We start from the raw sequence: 22,600 nt of genomic DNA on the forward strand, positions 1-22,600 counted from the left end.
TCATCAAATTGAGAAAATCTTTCATTGAAATCTGTAATTAGCATATCCAACTTTGGTAGAAATATTTTAAAATTAGCTGCTATATTACATTCCTTCATTTATTCATAGATCTCTTTGCAAGATTCGAAATGAAATAAATTATTTTGCTCCAAATTAAACCTTAACAATTTAAATTTGTTTCTAAATCCAGTAACATATTTATAAAGGCAACACACATTTTGATCTTGTCCTTGCAAGGATTTATTCAAAATATTTAAATAATTTGTAATGTCCGTTAGGAAAGCAAGTGAATAAATAAAATTTTGATCAACTAAATTTGCTGTCAAATTTTCATCGGCGGCAATTTCTGTGAGATAAAGATGAACTTCCTTTCGAAGTTTAAAGAATCTCCTCAAGCACTTTCCAGCACTTAACCAACGAACGTTACTATGTAAAAGCAGATCTTCATACTCAGTTTCCAATTCATCCAAAATGTTTTAAATTTTCGATGTGTAAGATGACGATTTCCGTCGCGAGTTAAATTAGTAATTTTGCAAACTTTGTCCATTACGTCTTTTATAGAGTTAGGGATAAACCACATAATGCCTCCTGATGGATAATACAGTGTAACATACGACATGTTATTCCTTCTTTTTGCAAAAGTCCCACGAGCCCAATTTTTTTGCCCGTCATAGCTCTAGCACCGTCGGTTACAATAGCAATGCACTTGTCAAATCCGCCATACTGCTCTACTGAACATTTTAATTGTTTGTCAATATCTTCACCTTTTGTTGTTACGTGTAATGATTGTAATTTTAAAAGTTCTTCTGAATAATTATAGTTTTCATTTACAGTTCTTATAAAGATAAGCATTTGAGACTTGTATCGGAAATGTCTGTGTTTTCATCCAATGCTACCGAAAAATAGCAGGAACTATTGATTAAGTTTTCTAGTTTATGCATCCTAATCTCTAATCATGCTATATTCGAACCATCTCTAATCATGCTATATTCGAACAGATTAGGATCTATGCATCCTAATCTGTGACATGCATCCTAATCTCGTTTATACGTCGGCTTACCGTCTGGTGAGAAAGTGATACTATTTGAAATTTTCCTACCATTTCGTTGTCATTAAATGCTTGAGCCATTTTTATGGTACATTTTTTATCAGAGGCGTAGCTAGGGTTTTTGGCGCCCGGGGACAAGTGACGATTTTGCGCCCCTTTCTCTGTGCCAAGAATGGAAAACATTTCATTCTAAAATTTCGTAACATCAGTTTGGCGCCCTCTGAATGCTGCGCCCGAGGACAGATGTCCCCCCCTTGCCCCACCCTAGCTACGCCACTGTTTTTTAATGAATTCTCCATCCAAAAATGGCTTCTTTGCCTTTGCTATTTCTAAACAAACTTCAAACGATGCAGCTACAGGTGCTTCTTCAAATTTTGGTTCTTGATTAAAATAAATCGTTTGATGATCCAGCTGCTTTTTCATTTTTTTTTCACTAGTGGTATTTTCATGTCTCGCGTGTACGAATGATACTTTTTTCATGCATGAAACGATAATGGCGCTTCAAGTTATATTCTTTACACATAGCTATGATTTGTAAACATTCCAAACACTGTGGTTTACCATTCTTGTTCAGAATAAATAAATAATCTATCTCCCAGCGATCTTGAAATTCTCGATTTTCGAGGTCTATTTTTCTTTTATTAGTAGCGCTCATATTCAATAATTATTTTAATTAATAAATATTATAACACATTATTAATATTAATTATTAATAATAAATATTATAACACGTTATTAATAATATTATAACACAGTTACCCTTCAACAAATTCTAGACAAGACTGCACTCGCACGATTACATGATTCAACCAAATAGCGCAGGGTAGTGTGCGCATCACGTGCGTAGTGTGCGCATCACGTGCGTAGACAACCACAAATATAATATGTGGCGCCAACCATCATCAGACGTTAAACGGATTGCTGCTGTATTCAGCCAGCTTAAGTGAAGTTACGCAAACTAAATAGTACCTACTTTAAATTCAAATTAGATTTAAATTTTCACACAGTAAAATAATTTTAATATTAATAATAATAGTTTAGTAACATGAATGTATTCATAGTAAAATGTACTCGCGGGCGGTAAAAATAATTTGGCGGGCAGTGTACGGCCCGCGGGCCGCCAGTTGGACAGCCCTGCTGTAGACGAATTTCATTACTTAATTGTTAAATTCTATGTATAGTTATTCCATAATTAATGCACACATGTGAGAATGTTCTCAAGCTGTTCAATAACTGTTTAAATCAGACTCAAGAGAAATGTTTAAAGCTAATGTGATCCTATTATTAGACGGAAGCAAAAATATTTAACCTAGAAATTTAAGAGTTTTATTTTGCATAAAATATTTTCCCCTTTTTATCATAGGCTGTTGTCATCTTCAGAATACAATTTTGTTTTGTAAAAATAAACCATCTGCTGCTACAAAGAATTCGGTACTAATAATGACAGATAACTTTTGATACAATGAGAGAAGGTGGATGTTATCATGTGTTAATCATGGCACATTTTTTTTAACTGTTCTGTCTCTCATTGTTCGAATATAGCATGATTGACAGAGAAAGAGAGTCAATGAGATATTGCACAAATGGTACACTAAAGTAAATCATACGACTAGTCAGAACAATGTGATAATATGCAGGTGCGGCCATCATATTTGAAATGTTCTGTTCAAAAAATGTATTCATTCATTCACACGAACTTCAAAAACTCCGTGTGTTATACAATAGTTAAAATGTTAAGGTATTTTCTATTTAAATGCTCTGTAAGGAGTTACGTTGACTTCCTAGCATTGCACTTGTTAGAGTTGATTCATGTTTGACTCCTTACAGTTACATTTTTATTTTTGCAAACATACTAATTATCATGGACAAGAAATATGTTGCGTTAATAAAAAAATGACCGCCCGGTTGTCGAAGTGGCTAGCGCGTCGCGCAGCTACACCTTAGGTCCGAGGTTCGATCCCCGAGCTGGGCAAGGTGGACTCAGCCTTTCATCCCTTGAATGGGTCGATAAAATGAGTACCAAGTTCGCTTGGAGATTAAACACCTGGGGTTCTACGACAACCTGACACCTTGCCAGGGCATATGCTGATGCACCCCGGAGTCCAAGATCAGGAAAGGAGATTTTAGAGCACTGCAGGCTGGGGCCTACTAGGGCTGTTGCGCCACTGAGTTTAGTTTAATAAAAACGTACTAAAACGTTACCTTGAGTTTGATAGTTTTGTTTTGCGGCACAGTGTGTCCAGTCTGAACACACCTAAAAATTTCCTTTTCTACCCACAGAAAATTGAATGAAAAAGGATTTATAGGTTACTCTGAACCTTCTTTATTTATAGTAGATGGCAGCTCAGCACAAACCAGTCCATATATTTTAGCCATGTTTAGTTTTTTTAAGACCCTCATTTTTCAAAGAACTTTCCAGATTTATTTTTAGGGTATAAAAGGAATTGTTTGAAAAGAAGTTTCTATGTTATTTATTTGGCTGTATGCTAATCTCCTTATTCTATATTAGTTTCACATTCTTACCTTGAAATCTTGCTTAAAATCAAACGGCAAACACTAGGTGTGCCCAGACAGGGCTCACCGATAATCTAGGACAACTGAGAGTCTGTATTCTTTGTTTCTCCGCATTTAATTGACAACAATGCTCGTTTTAGCAATCATTTCGAAGCTCTACTCCAATCAGTGTGCCCACTTTGGGCACACCCACAAAATTAAAACGATAAGTGCTATCTTCACAAAATTTTACTTGTGTACTCCTCTAGGCCTAATTAGACTGCCTACCTGTTTTTTTTTTTTTTTTTTTTTTTTTTTTTTTAAATCAAAACTCCGAGTTAAAAAGGTAGCGTGGTGGAAAGGGTTAAATGAGCAAAATAACAGAAAAATTGGATCCATCTTATAATCAGTGTTAAGCGTTAAGCGGAACGATTTTTATTTAGCCCACTTAGAGTATATTTAGAGTATAACTTTTGAAGAAAGCCGTATTTAATGTTTGTTTTTCGTCATTTCGGTTTTATATTATTTTCTGATGAGCATTAAGATCTTAAAAGCCGCCGTGCCCGTATAGTGGTTAGCGTCATTGGCTGCCGTCCCGAAGGGCCGGTGTTCGAATCCCTGAGAAGGCATGGATGTTTGTAAATGTATAGTGTCAGTGCGGCATAGCGGCATTCTAAATATGCGGAATGCCGAAAGTGCTCTCGTGAGGTTTGGTGAGAAACCCTCGGACCCGTCCCCCCCCGGCGTGCTCTCCATCAAAATTGGGGGCGAACTGAGCAAAATCACACTTTTACCTTTTAGGTTCTCAAGGCTGTTGCCAACGACAAACATAATCTTGCGCTCCTTGCCATAAGGAACTTCGTGGGCTTAGGCTGAATACCTCAAACAAGTGAAAATAATAAGACCTTAAAATAACAACAACAATAAGACATTAAAAATGGTGATAGTTGTAAAAATCAACGCGAATTGCTTTCGTAATCAAATGATGAAAAAAGCTTATGGATCATTAATAATTACCAGCAGTAAATCTTTTAAAATTTGTTTAGTATCTAAAGAAATACATTCTGGGGTCAAACAAGCTGCAACCGAGAAGGCATCTGCGTTTAAAGGGACCCTTAAATCATTAATTAAATTTAGAAAGCAATCTCTCTCTCTATATATATAATGTATATATATCTTGTGTGTTAAGGTGAGCCCTCTCGAAAGAATTCAGACAAAATGGGCCCTCGCTTAATATATCAGCTATTGAGTGTCTTAATAACACGTTGAGGGTGCCAATATTCCAGTTTATTGCTTTCATATGTATATTACTGAAATAATTAAATCTTAAGAAGATGAATTCTTTTTTTCTCTTCTGTCCACAAGAAAAGGTTTGTAGCTCGATAAGAATTAATTAATTAGAGTTTACGGTGCTGAAGATATTTATAAAAAATTAAATTTCGTACAGTTTTATTCAAAGATGTTACGTGACTAATACTGTCATAGCCCGAAAGCTTGTCTTATTCGATTCGTTTCTTAAAATGAAATGATACATCTGTAATCAACCAATGAAGATAAATTGGCCATATTGTCTTTTTGGAGCACTTTACATACAATGCCATCTTAACATAAGGGCATTATGAGCCCCAGTTGCAGACCAACTATAGAGGGAGATTTTGGTAAATTCTTATATAATAAGGGTTATATGTGTAAGATTCTAGCTGTATTAAAACTACTTTACTGGCTAAATCTTTACTTCAACTGTGAAACGATTATTCGCTAAGTTCAAACTGTATTAACCCTTTCGCTGTCCTCTCCTGTCCGCGAAAATTTCTCCACAGCGGGCCTTTGTTTTTGGCAGTGGGTAATGTTGTTTTCTCTGTACGTACATAACTTTCGTGGTGGATGAATGTAAATGATTATTAAGTAAAATTATAAGGAAATAAAACATAATGGAAAAGTAATAATATCTCTGCTTATTTCTAATAGCAGGATTAATTTGATAACATCTGATCCAGGTGGTCCACTCCTCCCATTTTGAGCCATCTTTCACTGTCTTGTATCTTATGTAAAATGGCGCGAATATTCATAAAACCCGGGGAAAATTCAATTAGAAATAGAATGCCTGATTAGTACTGCCCTCTAGGAGGTATTAGAGCAAACAAAAATAAAAACTCAAACAAGTAAACATTTAGAAAGCGTTTTAAACGTTTACGAGTTTTAAAATGTAGAAGGACGCTTGAAGCGCGTTACGGCCGCCCTGCAGAAGTTTCACTTGAACGCGCTAGATGCTTTACGGACGACGAAGAGGTTAATGAGAAGGCGTACGAAGGGTGAAAAGATCCTTTTATTCAACTCAAGAAAGGATTTACACTCGGTAGTCCCGGTGCTTGTAACTTAGCCATTACTTTTGGCTGTAACTCAAAATAGAAATACAAAATTAAAACTAAGTTAAATGATCAGCTGAAGTTGCACAGAGATAATTAACGCTAGTTGTTTCTTATCCCTGCCACCGACGTAGACAAACCATCAAGCTTAAATCAGAGAAACAACGTGGCAGAACACTCTCTGTCTGAAGCAACTCCGCTTAAACCCAGCTTAAATAACGTCTTCCTATCCTACTTTGCATATCACACGAAACTGAAATATAACTTTGGCAGAAAACGGAAATGAGAGAAAATAGAAAGTAAATAATTGAACAAAACTGGTTAGTTTAAAACTAAATAAGTTCTTATATAAGACAAGTAAGGACTACAGAACTATTTAAAAGCCAAAGAGCTCATGAATATGTTAACATTGCACAGTCTGTATATTTTTGGAAAATGACACACGTTCAAGGCACTGTTGAAACTCGATTTACAAGAAAGTGTTTACCACACCTGGTGTGTCACAGCAGTATCGAGCTTGTCTGAAGCGACGGGGTTCTAATCTTGGGTGCAGTTTGAAGCACACAGTTCCACCAGCTGTAACATATTATCTCAGAATTTTGATTTGAAAAAACCTGATGAGTTTGTTTTGCTATGGCTTCTATGTTTAACTTCTTATCAAAACACTGAGTGGCATTTGTAAAATTAATTTATGCACTGTATAGTAAAATGCTGACAAAGTCAAACAAAATTCACAAGTAAATTCTACTTTTTGATATTCAGTTATTTTTTCTTGTTTATAGGCGATCCTCCTTCGGTTGAAATACCACAAGGACCCTATCCAGTAATTGTGGAGAGGGAAGACGGCTCACGTGCACTTGTGGTGCAAGATTTCGCTTTCGGAAAGTATCTGGGCTACCTCCAAGTCCTATTCGATGATGAAGGGAAAGTTGTGGACTGGAGTGGGAATCCGATATTACTGGATGCTTCCACACCAGAAGGTAAAGCATATTATCTTTCACAAAGGTATTACTATTAGTTACCTTACTTGTAGTATTCTGATATGGTTTATTTGTATGTTTCTTTATATTTCTGCACTGCTATGTGCACCTTGTCTAAAAAGACATTTGCATTAACATGTTCTCTCCCCCCCACCAATTTGAACATATTCAAACTCCCCTTGCACCATAAATGTACAACACGGGGATTACAAAACTGAGTTAATTAACGTTACATGCATTACTAAAACACACAAACAAACAGCAGATCTAGACTTCAGTAAAATAGATAAGTTCATTGATTAACCCTTTTACCGGCCTGAATATATTTCGTGTTTGAACGCTATGCACCAAAATAAAAGAGGGAATAGTTCTACATCTCCCATTCTATTGGGCAGATTGAGGAAATTTAACTTGCATTTATCATGCCTAGAAAGCATGTTTTAGGATATATATTAGATTTATATATATCGTTGTTCTAACCTACGTATTTTTGACACAAAATCGTACTTTTTCTGAAATAACATAACTATTCTATTCCGTATTTCGATTCTACGATTCAAACTATGCCAAAGTATTAAATATTGTGAATTTTGGTGAGAAACTTACCAAGGAATTAAAAATTCATCTCGGCACACTTTTTTCGTTTGCACCAAGAATACTTCCCTTGGCGAAATTCTTAAATTACGGTAACATATTTTTCTTTCCCTTTCACTGTGAACGAACGGAAAGAAGTGCATGGTTTATTCTTTTGAAATGATTTTAACAAAGAGTTTTAACAATTTGTTATAAGGGATAATAAAAACCACATCTGGCATTATTATCCCTTATGACAAATATGCCAAGTTTCAAAAAGCGCCAATATATAAAAGTTCTCGTACATCTTGGGAAATTTTGAATAAACAGCTCTAATTTTTTGAAGTTATGCTTAAAAATACATTTGCGTTAACCCTTTGACGCGCGCGATATTATTTTTATAACTAAAAACTCTAGAAATTGAATATTATAATCCTAGAGACAAATAATATAGGAATTAAAAGAAATCTACTCTTGCCCATTGTTTTGTGGGTGTGGTCGCACTGTGAAACCACCGCGCGTATAGGACTTTGAAACTTACCTAGGTAGCAGGAAAAAAAACTTACCTTTTTCCGTGCGCGTTTCCAATAAATGACGAAATTTACGAATTTTTGAAATAAATGCATGTAAGAATTGCATAATATATATATTTTACATTATTTTACAAACTAAATCGTCGGAAAAAATTTAAAAATAAACATTTATGTAATTTTTCTATAGTAGGGAAAGTATAAGTACCTACATAATAAGGACGTTTGGCTACATGGATTAAAAACTCAGAAAAATAAGGATATAAAAAAGACTCAGTGTTTTTTTTTTTTTTTTAAATTTCAAAGAACAAATATTTTTTGTGATACTGTTCAAAGCATGTTTTGTCTTTTTAGTACATGCATAGACCCACATTGCATGTTTCACACATGTATCTTCCATGATGTTTCTTTCTTGTGCTACAAAATGTACACTGATTGGATCTAAATTTCCCCGGTTTATGTCCAGAGTTATTTAGTTTCTTTTCATCTGGCACATGACATTTGTGGTTTTTTTATGTTAATGAGGGGGAGGGCTTGGTCTTTTTGGCTTTGGTACGGATCATTCGTTTCCCATTCATACTTATTTTATTCGTATTTCGTCTCAAAATATTCAGAATATATTTTTAATTTAAATAAAACTTAACGCGATTTCTATTTTTAATTACAGAAAAGTATATTTACATTAAATTTAAATCACAGGAAATAATTTATAAAATCACAATACTAGCTTGGAAAGCAAGTGTGTTGAGGTCAGAGAAAAGTCTCTAGAAAAGAAAGACCTCTTTACTGCGCAGGTGCATGTATTGCTTAGTAATAAAATAAATCTGTGATTTCAAAACCCCTTATCAGGGTAAAAATAAACATTCCTATTTGAGAAGCAAGCAAACGCCATTGTAAAGAGCAGTGGTTTCAAGGCGCGACCACCGAGCCTCTAGAGCATTGTGGCTCTAGTGGGGCAGTGGTCGCGCCCTGAAACTACGAGTACAAAGCAAATGCCATACATATAGAGGGGTTTTTTTTATATCTGCAGTTTAATTATTGCTATTTTTTATTGTTTATGATAGAAATCATGATGCAGATGAATAACTTTTGAAATTTAAAGTTGTTTATATTAATAAAAGTAAGTTATTTTATCTCATTTAAAAAGGAATTTTATAAGGCATCCGATTTGAAGTACTAAGATCTAAAACATGTATGATTCTGTAGTCATTTTGGGTTATTTAGAGATCAAAGATCAGTAATCAATTTATTTTCACTCATAAATTTCCGAAGGAAGAGGAGAAAAAAATTCGAAAATTGGTGGTTTCAGGGCGCGACCACCAATTGCTTGCGAATTGACGTATAGGTCCAGATTGCCATTTTTAAGACTTTTTAGTATGACTACGAGATTGCGTTTTAAGCTAATTTTGGTCGGCGATGCAACCTATATCACATACGTAAATTATATGTTTTAATTCTGCTTTTTTACATTCATACTTTTTCTTTTAGCGTTTGTTGCTTATTTTCTTCAGTACGTGTGTATTTATATTACAATGATGACACTGTTTAACAGCATATCATTATTGAAAATATAAGAAAAGATGTTTATAGTTTTCCCCTCCATATTTGTTAAATTAGAAGTTTAAATATCTATTTTTGTCTTAAAACATCGAGCACGCACTCAGGAATTTTGCCACGATTTTTTCATCCGAAAATAAAATGTTATGAACGTAATTGCGATGCAATAGAACCCAAATTGCATTTTCTCTGTTATTTTTGGTACAACTGACAAAAACATTAAATTGAGAACCTTTCCATTAAATAAACTTCCACTAAATAAAAAACATTTACACGAGAGCATTGCTGTTAAACATCTTGGCAAATTAAAAGCCGTGATATTCTGCAATTTTCATGAACCAAAAAAAAAAAAAAAAAAAAAAAAAAAAAAAAAAAAAAAAAATACTTAATCATTTTAGATGCAATTCCTGTACAATTTCTTCTCAGTTTACTGTCGTTTTGCAAATGAACAGTAAGTACCGGTAGATTTTTACATGAAATTTGAACTATGATTATGGCATCATAGTTTAAGCACTTTTATCACACAGTGACACTGTTGTAAAGACACCTTAAAATTACTCTTATCCTTATGATAACTTCTGAGTCGAAAAGATTTATTTATTTGTACTAATGATATTAAACACTGTTGTAGTTGTTTGGTTGGCTGGTATCTTGTCCATCAAAGAGCCACGATTCATAAGCTCATGAGACAGCTTTAGCAATCTGTTTATACAGTTTTTGCAGATTAAAGCTATGAAGAATCAATCGACTGTGTTATATTTAATAAATGAAAATAAGCTGAACTTCTCAATCAAGCGATTTGAAATTTGAATTAAATTCAATCCAACAGAAAGACAAGACTGATAGCTACCGCTCAACAAAAAATGAGATCGTTATTTCGAATGACTAGACATTTGCAATTTAATGCATTTGCTAGAAATGACCAACACCCATCTGTCATTTACCTTTGCGATTATCGAGAAAGTTGCCCAAGGTAAGATTCTGGGGGGACCGATTTTACACTTACGAGAGCGGAAAAGTTCTGTACCATTTGGTACCATAGGGAATGGGCCGAGGATTTCTCACCCTTCTTTCCCTATCACAAAATCATTAGATAGGCAAGAATGGGATTATTAGATATTGTTACGTTATTTTCTTCCTTCACGTTCGTACGGGGTTAGTAGATTTGGAGTGAATAACGACGACACTTGATGAAGTATCGAAACACACTTTATTTAGACAATATTAATCAGGACAACTCCAAAGTCACTTTTTACAGTCGTCGAAGATCTACTATAAACACCCTGGAACAATCAGCGACACAGCTTTCAGGTTATCAAGCTATCACGTTGGAGACTGCTTCACTGCAAAGCACCAGAGTACAGCTCCCGACTCTGCTTGGTCGTTCTCGGAACTCCACGTACTCTCGAGACTTCAACTCGCGATGTACTGGACGACACAATGAGCACAGCTCCCGACTCCTCGGCTCATTCGTTCCCGGAGCTTAACACACTCTCTCAACGATGCACTAACCGCGATATACGAAGACACTCTTTCGATGCAATCGACGACCCACTCGGCACTCGCTGCCCGGCTGTCAACTCGATCGACTCCGCCTGGACTGACTCGCTAGACGAGACACCAACTATCTCGCAGTCTCTGCAGGGTTTATATAGCTTTCGGCTTGTGTTCGAGAACATTCTGGGTTAAACCGGTAAGAATTCGTTCCAGAAGGTTCTCCATCCGTTCATGGCATATCGCCAATTTTGTCTCCAAATCGGCGATTTCTCGCCGAATGTGCCAACCCTGTTTTACCTTGCCATTTTATGGCAACCCTAAACCTGCTTTGCGGGGAAGCTATCTTACCGCGCCTGTACATTTCGTAACAATATAAAAATAGTAGTTTTGTTGATTTTTATGTTGCTGAAGAACATTATTGATCATCTGCAACCATTTGCAAACATGTCCATAAAGTATGGGAATTATACATTTAGAAGACGAGAAAGGCCACACAAAGTTAAATAACAAGTACAATATTTGCTTATTAGAGATACGAAAATCATGAACAACTTTATATTTTTCAGATCAGGAGACCCTTGAACTGCTGCAACCATATGCCGAGGATGTGAAGCGCCGTTCGAGACAGACAGTGGGCCAAACAAACGTCTTGCTACGTGGTGAGCGTCTAATATGTCGCATGCGGGAGTGCAATCTGGGAAACTTTTTGGCGGACGCATCTCTCAGCAATTTCATTGAAAAACCCACAGAAGAAGGCTGGAATTTCGTTGCTGTCGCTCTTTGGAATTCTGGTGGAATACGAGCATCCATCGATGAAAGAATAAATGAAGGTATACAATTTGAAACTGCTAACTTTAGCAGCACAACGGATCATCCGTTACTAACCACTAACAACTCATGTATATTACCATAAATCCTAGATTTGATCAGTTTTTCGACGAGTGGTTTGTTGGGTGCCTCGAATTTCATGGCGTACACTAGAGCGCTTTAAGATCTTTAACATCCGCCATTCGTATAGCTTTTTGTATTTCAGGATCCCGGATGCCGTCGATGAAATACTGCAGGGACAGGATTTCTCTTGTTTCTCTCGGGCACTCCGTAGAGGCGAGGTGGGATAGCCTTTCAACATCCGTGGCGAGTTCCTGGAGTGATTCGGTGGGCTTCTGTTGACGGGATTTTAATTGAAGCCTGCTGTAGTCTTTTAAACATTTCTCGCCAAAGCGCAGCTACAATGCGCCGGATACAGCTTCGAAGTCAAGTCTTTGGTTTTCGGGAAGCGTCTGCAGGATATCCGCTGCGTCTGCTCTCAGAGAAGCGGAGAGATGACAGGCCTTAGTTTGGGAATCCCATCCATTCGCATCCGCCACGATATAAAATTGTGTCTTATACAGCTGCCCCAAGAGGTCTTCCCATCATATGTCGATAGCTTCACAGAGGGACGAGCAAGAATGGGTAAAAATTTAAAACCTTCCGGATTGCTCCCTGCCGTCGCTACGAATTTCTTTAAATCATCAACTTTTTGGTGACCGCAGAATTTCTCATTAATTTTTTGTTCCACGGCAGAAACTCTCTCTTCTATTTCTTCTTTTACCGAAGAAACTTTTTCTTCAAAGTTTCCAACTTTATTTTCAACTGCGTCAGTTCTGCGTTCCATCTCAAATTTGTTTTCTATTATGCAGGCAATTTCTCTTTTCATTTCGTCTTGACTTCAATCTTTACTGATATAGCTTTTATTTCTTCTTTAACAGATTTCTTAACAACTTTTATTTCGTCTTTAAAAGTTAATTGACCAGCATCCATTTTCTCTTTAACAGATCTCATCTCTCTTTTAACGGAATCTTTCATCTTTTCCTGGCTAGATTTCATATCTTCTTTCATTTCTTCTTTAAACGAGGCAAAGGCTGATATCAACTGCCTTAACTGCTCTTCCATCGCTCTTGTTATTGGCATTCAAATCCCACTTCTGACACCAAAAATTGTTGCGTGCGTACGGGTTCGTTACGAAATGAATGCACAAGTCCGATGAAAAATGAACAAAAATTTATTATTATCACAACAAATATGCTTAAATTTCTTAAAATATTCGTGCAGTATTACAATATCTCACATTTTTAAAACAATTTACAATTTTCTTTTTAATAAATTAGGATCTCCAAAATTCTCTTTTCAGGAGCCTTTAAACCCGTGAGGTTTGCTTAGTGTTCATGAAATAAAAATGAGTAATTTGTGCCATTTTGAAACGCACTTGAGTTAATAAATATAAGGGAAAAATTAGAAATGGTTTAGATTTTAACTGTCACCGGAAAGGGTTGTTTTAAAATTTAATATCATTTAGAAAATGAGGTTCTCAATAGAGATGGTCCGGGTGGTATAACGAAGCATTTTATAGATTAAGAGATGAAAATACATTTAGGCTAACATTACATATCACCTGCCTGTTTGAAAAGTGAAAAAATATATATTGTAATTCTTTAAAAATATTTAATACTTTTGTTTAGACATGTCATGAATTGAATGCATTTTTATTTAAATGAATCAGATTAAAAAATAAAAAATAACAATAGATGCAGTCTTTGTTTTAATTAGCTGAGTTTGTTAATCAATAAGAGAGAATTAATTTTGAAAAATCCAAAATGGTAAAAGAATCAAGTGAAACAACGCATTTACAGTGACGTACATGTAAAGAGAATCAAGGCAAAATCGTGTTTCGTGCCTAATAACTCTTTTAGGCTAACAATGATGGTGACTGCCAAAAGCATTATTGTGTATTAAGAGTTAATTAACGTAACACAGAATATGAAATAAATTAAAATTCTAAAGGTTTACAATAGGGTGCCCTATCGGCCAGTCGGTATAGTGATCAGGGAAGCTGACTGCGATGCCGAAGGGCCTGGGTTCGAATCCCGGTGAAGGCATGCTTGTAACTGTCCGTTCCTTCATAAGAAAGGCGATGATCGCCCACCTATTAGGTGCCTCCATAATAAAAGTGTGGTGTGGAGTATTTAATTATGGCAAATCACACTAGGGCTATCTGCCTAATGGGAGGGATGCCTTCGAGGAGGACTTTCTAAGGGAAACTGGCTCGTATACACGTAACACATGGGGAAAACCACGAAAACGCCCATGCAGCCAGCCCGTTCGCGGGATTCGAACCTCGGACCGAACTACCAGTGTTCAGCGACTTTACCGGTCAGCCGCTGGTGGGCCAGAATCTAAAGGAAAGGTAAGGTTAGATTAGGGTATTTGAATATGGCTAAGCACACTGGTTATCAGCCTGAAGAAGAATGCTTTTATGAAGAACGTTATAAGGGAAACTGGTTCGTATTCGCAAAAAACATGAAAAAAAAAAAAAAAAAAAAAAAAAAAAAAAAACCTGCACAGCCAAGCTTGTTCACCAGGATTTGATCTGAAATTCTAGCCATATTTCACGAAAGATTTCACTTGTACCTGCAGCGAATGTCTTTAATTGCGTCTTCGTCCTTCCTTTTATGGTAGTCTCGAGTGGAGCGCACGCGTTTTGCGTACGATCACGTAGCCTGTAACGTTTTTTTCCCCGGATATTTGAATATGCATGACCTTTCTACTGAATTGCGTGTTAATTGTATCGATAGCAAGAACACCTTTTCTGCAACTGCGTGGTTATCTGATTAAAATTTGCACTGTTGCTTAAGTTTTGCACACTAGTGTATTTGTATAACAGATTACACCATTTTAAGTAGCTGTTACCTAATGTCGATTAGAGCAATTTTCGAAGGACGAAAGGTGACAGTGCTAGCAGGTGCATTTAGAACAATTCGTTTCTAATACAAAAATCGCATAATGTTTTATTGTCAATAAGATATTTTTTGGAAACTTTTAGAAAATTATTTCCATTTGAATGATCGTCTGCTGTTTGACCAGCTGACTGCGATTTCTTGTTTGGAAATGTTCCCTTTGGAGAGAGGAAGGGAAAATTTAAGGTTTCGTTACAATTTTCCTGGGATACCTTTTAACTGATTATAGACTGGAATTTTATGTGCATTAAAGTATAAAAACACAAAACGATAAAAATTTAAATCACAACCATGTTATTTTAAAGGTATTTATTTTAAAAGATTTTAAAGGCTTCACTAAAAAACTTCTGATGCTAGTTTGCGAATCAAACTGGTAAAAAAGTTTTCATAAAAAAATAATCTTTTTAAAAAGAAATAACATGTGGTTGCGGTGCAAATTAGGTGAGTATTTTTTTTGAACATTTAGTTCTGTACTCGAACCTGTGCATGAAATCAACCAAAAAATTGATTGGACCTTGAAGCGCGAATTTTGAATTTCGAATTGCGTTTTATTTATTTCATATATGGTGCGAATTTACGGAACTTCTGACTCAAAACTCAACGATATAAAAGTTTTGTGTCGCCATTTGGTAGAATATAAGATAGGTATGTGACAAATTTAATCAGAAAACTTGACAATATAAAAGAAGAGTGCTGCCAGTCGGGAAAGTGCAATATATTTGTCATTCAAATTTAATCAACAAACTCAGTGATTTAAAAGATAGAAGTTACCATGGCCCAGATTTAAATATTTTCACCTTCCGCCTACGTTGCCGTTAAACGAACTGTAATATATTTAATTTTTCTTTCAAATTCATCCTGTTATTAATTAACAAACTAAGCAATTTAAAAGTAATAATCTCAGATTCAATTAAGTTATTATAAATTACTAGCTAGACCTGTGAAACTACATTAGCTGGATTAATCAAAATAATTATATATATGCTTCTTCTTCTTTTTTTTTTTTTTTTTTTTTAATAACTGTTTTTAGAAGTTAGCCCTCCAAGTAGCTAGTCGCTATAAAAAGAGAGCGAAAAGTATGATGGACAAAAATGCCGCATGCAATAATATACTGTAAATTAAGGTCTTATGCACTTTATTCCAATTATGAATTTGATTGTTAAAACATCTCGAGTGGGCACCACATGACTTCCATGTAAGGTCTATTAAACTATACACATTTTTTGGTTGATTTCATTTAAACTTATTTCTTCGCATTTTGTTAGAGATATATTTCTCATTTACTTAACTCAGTCTTACTACGCGGGAAGGCAAAAATACAAAAAACTCAAAATGTGTTCATTAAAATTTGTAAAATACAGAAAAACATAAAATACAGTTAAAAAAACACTTTTCACGATTAAAATTAGAGTTTCTGTGGGGGAAAAAGTGTTAAATTGTTGATAATTCTACAACTACTGCCTGCTGATTAATTAAAAGCAATAAAATCCTTAACTCGAACATAAGAACAATATAATTCAATCAGTTTTAAAGCAAGAAATACACAGTTTACCAACATATAAGAATACAAATATGTAAGTTCATTGAGGCGGGTTTCGGTTTTTGATCTCAAATGAACCAGGGGAACGAAACATGTTTTCGAAGCATATTAATCAACTTTTATAAAGCTTTAATTCATTTTGCCCTGATGAGTTCTGAACTGGTGTTTCAGTAAAAGGAGATTAATTTTTATATTTTTATTATCTTGTATATTTTTCCCCTTTTGCATTTTTAGTTTTGGAGTTTGTATTAATATGATCCCTTTTTTAAAATTGAATTATTTAGATATTACGTTAAACCTCTTATGCAAGGATGCAGTTACTAAGATTGTTGAGGAATTGCCTTGCTTTGACTCCCTCCCATTTACTTTCAACTTTAGATGCTTTAAGTTTATTTTACTTCAATCCTGCAGCTATAATGTATTTATATGTACATCTGCATGTATATGTACATCTGTTTATGTTATATGTACATCTGCACGCAACACTTATACAGTTATCAACAATATAATATATCGCAATTGTCATTCCGAAACTAGAAACAAGATTCTTTTCGACCTTCAGAACTACAGTCTTGCAAATTTACACATTGCATGCGAATGCCCAGGATTGTCTGCAAGCGAGGGATATATATATGTATACATTAGCATGCAATTTGATATTTTACTAAATACTAATATGTCGTGTATGTACACTCTGGGGAAGAAAAAAAAAAAAAAAAAAAAAAAAAAAGCAGAGAGGAACAGTTTTACTAGGCCGAGATTAACGCGAAATTTAACTTGCGTTTCTCATGTTTTGAAAGCACGTTTTAGGATACATATTAGATTACACACAACGTTGTTCTGTCATACGTATTTTGACACAAAATCGGACTTTTTCTGATATGACATACCTATTTTTTTCCATTTTCCAATTCTACGACTTAAATAATGCCCACATATTAAATTTTGTAAAATTTGGTGAGAAAATTAATTAAAAAATTTTTCTTGGCACTCTTTTTTTTTCAATTTGCGCTAAGAATACTTCACTCGGCGAAATTCTTAATCGTGAGTTCGTTGAGTTCATGAATCAAAAATTCGTTAAAGTTTCGCAAAATATGAAATAGATAATGAAAAACAAATTCCAAATTTGGGCTTCAGATGCCCATATTCGAGTAAAGGACTACGTTATTCAAAATTTGATGTCTCTAGATAACGATGTTTTTTCACAATGCGAGAAACACACACAATAATGCACAATAATTCATTATTTAAATTCTTAAAATATAATCTAGGGTTCTAATATTTGGTGGCAATATTATATGTATTTCTAATATTTGGAAAGTGATTCAGACTTTTATAGTGAATCAACGTAAAATGTCAAATCGAAATTATGCGCTAATTATAATAATAATCTTATTAAAAAGGATAAACAATTTACTTTTAATTAATTATTTAACTAATATTGTCCTTTTTAATACTCCAGTTTCAGCAAAGAAAAAGTGATTTTAAATAAAAAATTGCCCAAACGGAAAATATCCACTTTTCATACCAGTTGCTAAACTAGATGAAAATTTTCAATGTTTCAAAATAAAAGTTTTGATTTTAGATATTACATATATTTTTGAAGCAACACTTAAGAGATATTTTTGCAGGTAATATTACACTGGAAGATATACTAGCTGTGGCACCTTTCGGCAACACCATGGATGTCGTAGCACTGAAAGGAAAGCATTTGAGGGATGTCTTAGAATATGCTGTCAAAGACTACGATTTGGATGCTTATGATCCTCCCGGAAGTCTTTTGCAAGTGTCAGGTATAGAAATTCGTAATTTATTCCTTTTTGGCGTCCGACAGTTGTTCCCTTTAATATAAAGAATAAATTTTCACATTAAACTATTAGAAATCTCATGCCTATGACATTCATTTATAACTTCTTCCCTATCTGTTCTTAGAAACGAAAGCAAACGGATTCCAGTGGAAACTTGATGTTATTGAAATAAGACAGGGCACTCTCGATTATCGATTATAATCACCAACATAGACTTATTTCAAATAACTGAATCATTTTCAGTGATGATGGATAGAGAACATTATTTTCCAGCCGAAACTTGATTTTATTGGAACAACACAAGGCACTTTGGGCTTTAATCACCAACGAGGACTTATTTGAAATAACTGAAACATTCACAGAGATGATAGATATAAATCATTATTTTCCAGCCGAAACTTGATATTATTGAAATAAGACAAGGCACTTTGGGTTGTAATCACCAACAAGGAGTTATTTCAAATAACTGAATCCTTCTCAAACATGATCGACAGATATCGTCTCGGACATGATCGATAGCGCAAATTGATATGTAAAACATTTCAAGACTGGGAAAAAATCAAAGCGTTCTGCATGAAAATCCTAATGCGAAACTGCTACTTTGTGTAGCATCTAGTCTTATTTCCCTCTTTCATAATTTATTAGTCATCCTTTTTAACTAGGGTTCCTGATTTAGTAATTTGTCCCTAGTACAGAACTTTACTGAACTTAATTGCAAAACAAGACCATCTTAAAAATATGCATAGTAAATACCGCTTAACGTGAACGCGATTAATACACTCGTGTGCAAAATTAAGAGAATTCGCAAGTTATGTTCGCAAGTTATATTTAAGAAGCGTATTGAACCAGAAGTACTAAGTATGCAGTCGAAGAATTATGCAAATATTCACAAAAAATCTAGTCAAATACGTAAGAGTACACGCAAGTGTCAGTGATCTTTTACAAGGAAATCTTAACTGGAGAAGCTTCATTTTTGGACTTTTACATACATCAGGACCCTAAGGGGACCCATTCGGGAATCTGGAAAGAGCAAGAGTAGTGCATCTCCAGCTGCATGCCTCTGAATAACCAAAACGTATCAAAGTATCAAAGAGTGTCTATGGAACTGTGATTATTAAGAGGACTTAAAGCCCACGAGGGGTTTTCGGTGATTTGTGTCATTGTACTCCTTTACGACATTCATTACGTTTCTGGGAAGAGCTGGGTAGTTTCATAAGATATCAGATAAAATGAATAGCCACGAAAGTATGGATGACGGAATGAATTGGAGAATTTTTCGGTAGATTGGATGCAGACCAATCGCAAGCGCAGGTGTCTTCAGATCTCAATGTAATGCCCAGTGTCTTTTGTCATTTGTTGGAACAGTTTCAGGCACTGGATCCACATCGAGAAGACATGGAAGAGGTCGACCAAGATCCACAGTGACGAATGAGGATAAATTATTTAGCACTTTCAGCTCGATGACACAGGACCGCTACAGCTTTACAGCTCTTACGTGATCTGTATGCTCCCACTGGAACTCGAATTTCATGGCCTTTAGTTGTCCGAAGGCGTCATGAGATACAACTGTATTCCAGAAGACCCGCTGTTTGCGTCACACACACTGCAGCAGGCAAGAGAGCGCGTTTGGCATGGCCCAGACAATATGTGCCTTGGACCAGACTTAAGTGAAGCACCGTGCTCCTTATAAATGAGTCAAGATTCAGCCTAGACTCTGATTATCAGTGTACCTGTATGTAGAGAGAGCCTGCAACTCGATATCAGCGATCCCTCGTCATGGAAGGGAATCCTTACGGTGATGAAGGTGTGTTGGTTTGGACTGGCATTATGTTCGACAGCCGCACGCCCCTTCACGTCTTTGAAGAAGGTTCCATGAGAGTTACGAGGTGTAGAGAAGAGATCTTGGAGCCGTATATCAGACATTTCAGCCACGTATTTAATCCTAGATTCCTGCTAATGGACGACAAAGCTCATCCTTATAGGGTTCTGCTCGTCGACGATTATCTAGAAAGAAAGGATATTCACCGCATAGATTAGCCAGATAGATCTCCTGGCCGTAATAATATACACCATGTCTAGGACGCTCTTGGGAGGGCAGATTCATTTTACCATCCCCCTCCGAAAATTGTCTTGCTGCTGGAGTAGGGTCGACTTCACCAGAGGCTCCTCAGCTGCTTCAGGTTTCGGAATCTGTCTGGCTATGAGAGAGGACTATACCCCATATTAGACACATTGTCAGTTCCCTATCTCAGTGGAGATTTTGGAAATCATATATAAATAATCGCATATATGACTTTTGAATAGTACATCTCTTTCTCTGTTATAAATGCATATTCATAGCAAATTTTACCAAAATTTGTCTTTTATAAATTCGACATAATGTCCAAATCTCTTCATTTTGCATACGAGTGCTATGCTTGCTGAAGTTCCGCCCGTTTGTACACAAAATCATGAAAAATACATCGCTCATTGTGATCAGCAATTCAGTTAATATAATCAAACTATTATAGAATAAAGTTTGAGACCAAATCATCAAATAAAAGGTAAATTCGGCACTAAAAGTTATGTTCGCCAAGGTCCGTTTTCATTATCAATCGGTTTCAATTTCAATCAAACGTTTAAAATTAGACCAATAAACACCAATCTTAGTTTGACGTAAATGCTGAATGTGTCGATTTTGAAGGCGATTAGACCTATTTATATATTTCTTGATATTTTTATATTAAATTTATTAATTTTCATTGCAATGTTGAAAGCTACATTGTTCATGTTATCAAAATAGAGGTGGACAAATGTGATCACATTAAGCCGCGTCTACTGTAAAGTCATTATTATTTTTATTTGGGGATTCCAGATTGGGGTAGTGGATATGATATTTATAAAAGTTCTGTTTCTTTACAAATAACAACTATACTGCTGGCACCCAAACTGCAACACCAAGAAAGACAAGAGATATCACAACAAAATTTATTTAGTAGATAACATGTTGACAAAGTATCAAATGGTTAAATTTATAGACTTCTGTGAAGTGTGGTTCCTTCCAGAATCAGTAGCCAGAGTAGCCGCCATTGTCGGAGATCACCGCTGCCACACGCCTCGACACTGATTCAAAGAGACTTTGGATGTGTTCTTGGGGTACAGCAGACCAAGCAACTTCCACACATTGCCAAAGTTGATCTGGTGTGGCAGCTTGGGATGTAATCTGGGTCAATCGTTCAGCAACCATGGACCACATGTTTTCTATCGGCGTAAGATCCAGAGATCCAGAGCCGGCCAGGGAAGCAGTTCAATCTGGCGATTGACGAAGAACCCTTGGATGATGCCTGCCAATGCGTGTGGTGGCGCATTATCCTGTTGAAATATGGCTGTGGGCAAGCCCTGAAGGTAAGGAAGGACAACTGGCTCCAACACCTCGGAGATGTAGCGCTGGCTGTTTAAAGTACCGGCAATGCGTATTAGAGGAGTGCGAGAGTGATATACAATACCGCCTCATACCATATTAATACTCGGTGCAGGATCAGTGTGGCGGCGCATAACGCAGCTGTTCATCATCCTCTTCCCACGGTGTCTCCACACTCGAATTCGACCATCGTGGTGTTGCAGACAGAAGCGTGACTCATCAGTAAAGACAATTTCATTCCATTCTGCCGTCCACATCCTTCTTTCATCGCACCATTGGCGGCGGAGACGTCTGTGGTTCTGGGTCAAGGGTAGATGAAACAATGGACGTCTTGCGGACAGACCACTCTGTTGTAAACGGCGTCGAATGGTACGCGCAGACACTGGATAATGCGCCCCAGACTGAATGTGCTGTGCTATGGTTCGTGATGTGACTGAGCGATCCGTCACTGCCATGCGCACAATGTTCCTGTTATCACGTGAATTGGTGCACTGAGGTGGATGCGATCGAACACGTCGGTCGGTCGTACACTCCTGCATCCAACGGTCACATATCCGCATTACAGTTGTTTGGTTTCGTCCAACACGACTACCGATTTCCCTGAAAAATAATCCACACTCTCGGTAGGCCACTATCCTTCCTCTGTCGAACTCGGATACTTGATCAAACGATGATCGCTGTTTGCTACCAGGCATAATCGATCGTTTTTTTTTTGAAAAAACTACATGAAAAACACAATTGCCGAACTCGAAATCGTCGAAAACTCCAATTCTTAAATAGCGCCACAGGCGCGCGTGATGTGCGTCAGCGATGAAATTCTAATCATTTGCTAATCTTACCTCCGCTAATGCATGCTGTAAATTTCATGTTATTTGCATGCTTCCTTCAGGGTGTTGCATTTACGGTGGCCAGCAGTGTAAATATGAATATAGCTAAGACTATACCTGCGGCAGTTAAAAAGTTCTCGGAATTTCGTTGTAACTCTTGATTTTCACAATATTGTTCAAAGTAGGCTCTTTCAAAACACATATTTGA

General features: G+C 36.0%; 1 protein-coding gene across 1 annotated transcript in view; it reads left to right on the forward strand.

The window, feature by feature from the left end:
- Nucleotides 1-22,600, forward strand: part of LOC118205111 (snake venom 5'-nucleotidase-like) — a 76,805-nt gene that overhangs the window by 49,633 nt on the left and 4,572 nt on the right. Inside the window, exons 5-7 of the mRNA XM_035377405.2 lie at nucleotides 6,690-6,887; nucleotides 11,611-11,874; nucleotides 17,989-18,150. Of these exons, the coding sequence (XP_035233296.1) occupies nucleotides 6,690-6,887; nucleotides 11,611-11,874; nucleotides 17,989-18,150 (624 nt within the window). The remainder of the gene's footprint in view (nucleotides 1-6,689; nucleotides 6,888-11,610; nucleotides 11,875-17,988; nucleotides 18,151-22,600) is intronic.

The sequence above is a fragment of the Stegodyphus dumicola genome, chromosome 11, assembly GCF_044657685.1.
Source record: "Stegodyphus dumicola isolate Sdum_Otavi_A_Nest chromosome 11, ASM4465768v1".
Lineage (NCBI taxonomy): Eukaryota > Metazoa > Arthropoda > Arachnida > Araneae > Eresidae > Stegodyphus > Stegodyphus dumicola.